The sequence below is a fragment of the Tetrao urogallus genome, assembly GCF_951394365.1.
Source record: "Tetrao urogallus genome assembly, chromosome: 2".
Classification (NCBI taxonomy): Eukaryota; Metazoa; Chordata; class Aves; order Galliformes; family Phasianidae; genus Tetrao; species Tetrao urogallus.
In genome coordinates, this window is record NC_136814.1 from 49,773,923 (window position 1) to 49,781,517 (window position 7,595).

The 7,595-nt window shown below is 39.6% G+C and overlaps 1 protein-coding gene across 3 annotated transcripts in view; it reads left to right on the forward strand.

Annotated features, from left to right (window-relative positions):
* Nucleotides 1-6,803, forward strand: part of TIAM2 (TIAM Rac1 associated GEF 2) — a gene marked incomplete at both ends in the record, with an annotated part of 85,873 nt that extends 79,070 nt beyond the window's left edge. For all 3 annotated transcript variants that reach the window (XM_079532591.1, XM_079532592.1, XM_079532593.1), the window contains 6 exons: nt 1,000-1,108; nt 2,810-2,868; nt 3,690-3,795; nt 4,546-4,633; nt 5,214-5,368; nt 6,163-6,803. In XM_079532591.1, coding sequence (XP_079388717.1) covers nt 1,000-1,108; nt 2,810-2,868; nt 3,690-3,795; nt 4,546-4,633; nt 5,214-5,368; nt 6,163-6,803 — 1,158 coding nt within the window. The remainder of the gene's footprint in view (nt 1-999; nt 1,109-2,809; nt 2,869-3,689; nt 3,796-4,545; nt 4,634-5,213; nt 5,369-6,162) is intronic.
* Between the last annotated feature and the right edge of the window lie 792 nt (nt 6,804-7,595).

Below are 7,595 nucleotides of genomic sequence, written 5' to 3' on the forward strand. Positions count from 1 at the left end.
TGTCAAGTGAAGAAAGAGCCTTGGAGAGCAAGACCTGCATTAATTCTGCCATTGGCAGTGTCATTAATACTAATTACTCTATAAAGGCATTTACCTCTAATAAATCAGCCAGTTCACAACTGGCTATACGTAGACAGATCATCAGGTCAGCTTAGTCTTATAAGCTATAGAAAGATATATAGCTAATAGTAAGAACTTCTATCCAGCATCCATAACTTAGATGCTGTTACTTTACGGTTATTATCTGTTTTGCAAAGGCTGCTCTGAAAGTAATGCCTCCTATTTTATTCTGTTGGCTCCCAACGTCAGAAGCAGATGTTGATGGTATGGCTGTATGGGCTGACCCTTCTCACCAGTATTTTGTTCTTTTTGTTGCCATCTGAAAGATGGCAGCAGAGGGGCAGTCTGACAAATGGGATCCAACACTGAAGTGCAGTTGAAGCAAAGGTGTGTCACTGAATTCCTCTGAACAAAACATTGCACCCAACTGACATTCATTGATGCTCACTCAACACTGATAGAGACAAACAGTGATGTGAGCACAGTAAGGAGGTGGGTGGTGTGTTTCAGCAGTGGTGACAGCAGTGTGAAAGATAAGCCACATTCCAGACAGCTGTGCACATCTGTCACACCACAAAATGAAGAGCATATTTATTATCTCATTCAAGTGAATCAGCTGACTGTTGAAACAAGTTTTTGGGAGTTGAGAATTTGCTCTAACAAATCTGTGTTACTGTGCTTTTTGTATCTGTTGTAGTTTCCATGGAAACAAATAGGATGTATTCAGAGCAACCTAGGGGGACTACTCACACTTTCCTGCCTTTGTACAGAGCTCCTGTCTTGCTCACTGTGTACATTCAGTAAATACAGAAATCATAGAATCAATGCTATCAATGTGTACTCATTTTAATATTTACTCCCACCTTTGTATCATGGCATTGATGTATATTGCTTATATTTTTGTCTGTTGTTAATTGATTATTGTTTAATTTAATCCAGGTGACTGAACTTTCCATGGGAGAACTTCTGATGCACTCTACAGTTTCCTGGCTAAATCCTTTCCCATCACTGGGCAAAGCAAGAAAAGACCTTGAACTTACAGTGTTTGGTAAGTGTCTTCCTTCATGACTCTGCTCTTTCAGATCTAAACATGAAGAAATTAAAATTTTCCACATTTTTAAAGCCACTATCTCCTTTTCCTGTAACCATGGGTTACTTAATGTAGACATGCATCTGAAAGCATATGCAAAACTATTACATTTCCTAATACAAGAGAAACATTTCTATTTAATTTGCTTGCTGCTATTGTCTGTTCTGTGAGCCAACCTCATCTACTCTGTGTGTCAAGTATGGAAATCAATGATTTTCAAGCAACAACATTATCTCTAAAATAATATGATAAATAAGTCTTTCAAACAAGGCTGGTAGGAAAATGGTGATTTATTTCACTCCTGGGAATACAGGAAAACCTGTTTTACAACTGTTACATCAAAATGTGTTGTCTGCCAGTCCTTGTTCAGACTACTTTAACCTGAAACATGTAAGTGAAAATCAGTGCATGGAACCAAGAGTTTTACTGAACAGTATAAGTACTATTAATCATTTATTATCATACTAATCAAAAGGTTCCACTGAAACATATTAGGCACTTGTCTGATTTAAAAAACATCTATTTAAAATGTCTTTGGACCCAGAGAACAACTCCAGGTTCATGAGACAAGTTTTCCTAAGTTTCCAAGTTTCTCTAAGCATGACAGATAAGGGGAGAGAGTGCTTCTAAACAGAAGAAGTGTGAACTGCTTCCACATGTTCACTTGGATGAGCTCTCAGTGATCCACACATGCCAGTCACTCAAGCCCAGTAAGTGGGAGTTCTCAACAGGGTGTGTATAAATAAATGAAGGGACTTTGGCCTGATACGTAGCTTAGACTGTCTGCCACCTGGGAAACCTGGTTTTATTCCCACTTTGGTCTACTGCAGCTTGAAAAGTGCACTTATTTAATATGTGAAACTAAAGGAAATTATGCCCAACTCTAGACTAAATGTTGTGCTCACTGTGTCTGCATCCTGGCTCCATGAAGGCATGACAGCCTACTGCATATCACTGCCCCTCTCTTCCACTGGAAGGAAATGTGGATGCATAAGTAAGAATAGAGCTATACCACTGTCATCCAGTCTGGGATCCAGGACTGCTATCCCATAGTCCAGATGCACCTTCAATGTCCCTGGTTTTCTGATCTCTCCTTATTGATTAGAGAGAACATGTCACTGCCTCACTGGAGGCTGAGAGATTAGATACCATTAGTGAGCCACTCCACTCAGATGCTGTGGAAGACAGATAATTCCTTCAGATGCAGAAGTAGGAATTGAGATGAATGTTTGTTTCCAACTGAACAAAAGCTGGCCTGCAGGAAGACTTATCATCCTTTTTCACAGTTCTCTCTTAGTACTGGCATTTCACTCCACATGAAGGCATCCATCCAAAACAAAACCTGAATCCTTAATGTCTAAACTGCATCAGCTTTATAAGTTTGTGTGAAGACTTGCTAGAGCCAGGCTGCCAGTAGTTTCATAATGCACGTGCATTATGTTCATCAGAAAAGTTCATCAGAAGATCTGAGAATAAATATTGCTACTGCATGAACATATGTGGGATGAAAAACTCAATATTTTAATACAGAGTAGATGCTTCCCAATCACTTTGCTTATCTCGTCTCATGACTTTTAATATTCAGCTTTTTCAGGATATTTTCACTGAATATTGTATCTGCAATTAAGAGTTTTCTTTCTTTCTTCTTTTCTTTTTTAGTTTTTAAGAGGGCTGTAATACTGGTGTATAAAGAGAACTACAAACTGAAAAAGAAAATGGTAAGTCTGGTGTGAGTTGTGGTGGATGTTTATGAGCAGGATCCTGCTGTAGCGTAGAATGGATCATACTGGGGCTGAAGAGGAAGTGGCTGTGGTAAAATGCCACCTCCTCTCACTAGGCTGGAACTTTAGCTACCACAGAAAAAACAAGCATTCAGTATGTATGTAACAATAATTTGTAGCTGTTTTTTTGTTTGTTTGTTTTTAGTGCTATATAGTAAGCTCCAGCATCTTCTCTATGTCAGCAATACATTGGTTCTGTCAGGGATGAAACACTGCCATACAGGAATCACTTCCTTCCAGATAGCTTTTGTGACAGCCTACCTTAACACTGTGAGGATTGAAGACCTCTGTTTATACACCCTTGATCACTTTGAAAGGATGTATAAATGTAACTTTCTCTGGCCCCATTTACAAAACTGGAATACTAAAGCAGCAACCTGAGTATCCTGAGTATTAGTGGCAATGTACTGCAACCTGCAAATCGTAAGAGATCAAAGGGCTTTAGGAGTAGTAGCAGCAGCAGTGACATGATTAATGTTTTCTGCTTATGTATGATCCCTAGACTATTTCTCCATTGAATGTTCCCAAATAGCACTTATATATATTACTCTTATCCATTAAAATCAAGTGCTTTTAAAAGCTGAAGCAACTACAAATTCCAAGGCTGTGTCTATCTATGACCATTCCAGCTACAAGCACACATTAGGGGGTTGAAGGAAAAAGTCTAATGAACTGCAGTTTCTCTTCAGTTGTGGATCTGAAATGGAAGCAAAAAAGAACCACTTCTTAGAAATATCTTCTTGCTTTTGTTTTTGCAGCCTAGTAATGTTCGTGCTGCCCATAATTATGGTGACTTGGATCCATTTAAGTTTCGCTGGCTGATTCCTCTATCTGCTCTTCAAGTTCGGCTTGGGAACACAGCAGGTAATTAATTTCCTTGTACTGAAAACTCTGGAATGAATAGTTTTCTGGGATTCTCCAGTACTGCTTCTTCTGTACGTAGTTCTGGAGCTGCTGGAAACAGGCAGGTACAGAGAAAGTACTATCTACTGTTGTCTGACCTCACAGGACACAGACCTGATTCACAAATAGACTTTCGCAGTTCCATGTGCTGGCTTTATCCCTCTTCTTCCCTGAGTTAAAGAAGATGGAGGGTGATATGAAGATATGACAGAATGAAAATTCACTGTAAAAAGATACCATGAACAGGATGGGGTTTACCTTGGCTGACATCCTGGTTATGCCCTTTCTGTGTGCAGAGTCTTGGTGTGGGAAGCTAACTGTATAACTGGTGTAGCAGAGGGCCACCTTTTTGTTTTCTCTGAGTTGATTTTTATGATTCTATCCAGTTCTGAACCTTGTATAGTGTCACAGGCTGTCTTAGAAGAAATGGGAGAAGGTCTTCTAAGGCTGGAAGGCATTAAGAAGCATAAGAACAGGGGAAAGCAACTCTCCAAGAGAGAACATAGAGTTTTCAAAGGTAGCCCTTGCAGGCTGCTAGAACTAGAGAGTTCAGGGAACTTTCTTTTGGGTTCTATCTCAGATGAGATCTTCTGTGGATCTACCACACCCTGTGTTGACACTGCTTTCAGGAGAAGAGGAGCTCTCCACGGGTCTTTCTAATGCTGAAGGTTCTGTGAAATATATAAAAATAACATCTTCTTCTATGCACAGGAACAGAGAACAGCTGTATCTGGGAACTGATTCACACAAAGTCAGAACTGGAAGGCAGGCCAGAAACCATTTTTCAGTTGTGCAGCAGGTAAGCTTTTTATGGAAGTTGGATGAAATTAATGTGTGAAATTAATTAATACATTAATGAAATTTTAAAAAGTAGAAGACCCTTCCAGCCTGTGACCATTATATCAGCACTTCTAAAGCTGTTACCAGTCTTTAAATCTAGGCACTGTGCTACTATTTACCTGCATAAGATATAACAGACATAACAGTTTGAAACTGCCTTGAACTTGATGCAGTGATCCAGTGAAAATCTGCACAGGTGTAGTATCATAAATTCCAGTATGATAGGGGCAGACTAATTTTACCAGACTCTTGGTGGGTTAGCAGAAATTGCCTAACCCTAATTTGATAACACGACTCAAAGGGTAACCCTTTGGTACCTGATCTTTCAGGCTGTTTTAAAGGAAGTAACTAAGAACTCAAAACACAAAAGAGTATGACATACCTAACAACACAGAACAATGTTAACTGCCAAACTACTACTAAGGAAAGTGACTGAAAAAAATCGCCATGCTAAACACATCAACAAAAAGCAGGAGGTTGAATGTGATTTCAGCTGTCTTTCTTTAGATGTGAAAATATCTGTTGTGTTAAACTTCCAGTGACTGTGAGAACAAGACTAACATTGTGAAGGTGATCCGTTCTATCTTGCGGGAGAATTTCAGACGTCACATAAAATGTGAGCTGCCTCTGGAGAAAACCTGTAAAGATCGCCTCATCCCACTCAAGAACCGTGTGCCTGCCACAGCTAAACTGGGTAAGAAACAGGTTCTCAAAGTGAAAAATGGAGGCTGGAATCCAGAGCTGGCAATGATTTGCAGTTGTTAAAGTGGCTGTACAGTGTCATGTGCCAGACCCACAAATTCCATTTTCTTTTTCAGGCTGAGTAGTTGCAGCAGTTTCTCCACAACTCAGTGTATGACAAAGGCTAGAGGAGATAAGCAAGCTTGCTGGTTCCCACTGTATTCTCACGTTTGATTTGTCATTAGCTTTCTTAAGGGTAGACTTAGTAAGGCCCCATTTTGTTGGTTAGAAACAGACTTCCTTTGGCCTGCAGAATACTGTGTTCTTTCCTCAGAGTTACCTCTAGTGTCTGAGCCCTGCTAACAGTCAAAGCTAAAACAAATAACAAAAGACAGGGCTCTTGTTTCTCTCCATGTTCTTAATCTGCATCCCAGCACATACGGTAATGAATTAAGCACAGGCTTCAGGCTTTTTATCTACTAGTTTCCTACTAGTATTTCTAGTTCTTTATGTGTTCAGTTGACTAAAATCCTCATTATGTGGCAGGATCAGGGACAGTTCAACTCATGCCTCCAACCTGGCCCTCTAGTACTTGAGGCATATATGCCTGCACATAAAGGCAAGCGTCTAACTCTGAAGGAGGTAAGAGAAAAATCTGATGCTTAATTACACTGCTGGTATCAGAATACTGACACACCTGACCTTGAATGAGGCTATGTACATCGTGACTGGAAGTGGGTTGTTGAGACAGGCAGTATAAGCAGATGTTTAGATGAGAAGATAAAACTGCCTTCTTCTTCTGCACAGCTTCCACCAGGTCCTTGAAGGTACTGAAGAATTCAGCCAGCAGTGAGTGGAACGGTGACCAAGGGAAAGGCACCTTCCAGGACTCTGATGAGTGCAGCCTGAGCAGCAGCACCCAGAGCAGCAGCTGCAACACCACTGAGAGCATACAGGAGCCCAAAACTTCATCTCCTGATCAGCATGTACAGAGCTGTGCCTCTGACTTTTCTAATGCTCTTGTCAAAGAATCTGATATTCTCAGTGATGATGATGATGATGACTATCAGAACCTAAAGAAGAACAGCCCTACTAAAGACATTGAAATTCAGTTCCAACGGCTGAAGATTTCAGAGGAACCCAATACTGACTCTGAACGAGATCAAGCTGCAGAAAAGGAGGAAGGAGATGGTTTCAAGATGGGAGAACATCCAAAGCTGATACGTGGCCATTTCTGCCCAGTGAAGAGAAAAGTAAACAGCACAAAGCGTAACAGGGAAACTTTAATGGCAATGCAGGAACGTCACCAGTCCCTTGACAGCCACTCTGATGCTGCAAACTTGGACCTGAACTCTATTTTGGAGAGAGAATTTAGCGTCCAGAGCTTAACATCTGTAGTTAATGAGGACTGTTTTTATGAAGCTGTGGAGAGGCATGGGAAATCCTAGCTTTCTGAGCAGCACTCTATACAAAATGTTCATTTGAAGTCCACATAAAATTCAACAAACTTATTTTGCTTTAAAATCAGTAAATTCATGGAAGCCACAGCAAAACTACTATCTGATTTTCAGCACTAGTACAGTTTTTCCACAAATACAGCTGTAAAGGATTTTTAAGTTATTTTAATTTATTGTGGATCAAAAATAGATTAAGTTTGCCAAGGTCTGTAAATTAGTTCATCCCTTTCAAACGCTTATTGGGATTATGTAGTATTATTCTTGGGGAGGGGAAGGGTGGCCTTGTTAGTAATTTTAAGTTAAGTTATGTGGAAAAGGTGCTAGTGAGTGGCAGAAGTAAATGCAGTGGAAAGTAGTATAACAAAATGCATTTTTCAATACCGTGGGCATTTATTTTCTTTGGTTTTCATTTTTGCTTTATTTAAAGCAGAATTAAGTTATTTGAATGTGCTTTAGTGCACAACAGTGCAAAAATTGCATTTTTGTATGTTTCAAGATGCTGTTTATACTTTATATATATATATGTGTAAATATAAAATCAAAGCTTGGCCTGTAATCTTTTATTTGACTGTATTTTTTATTTTCTCTACCAGCCTGTACAGTAAAAGACAAATAAGTATTGTACTTAGCTATGTTTTCTACTTTTTATCGTGCTGCTGTTCTCTTAAACTCCCAAGTTCTTTGCTTTTTTATATATGAGAAAGAGTATTAGCAGACCTTGAGGCAATCTGTGCACTTTATCCTCCTATAAGCCAGTCACTTGAGTATATTTATATGAGGCTT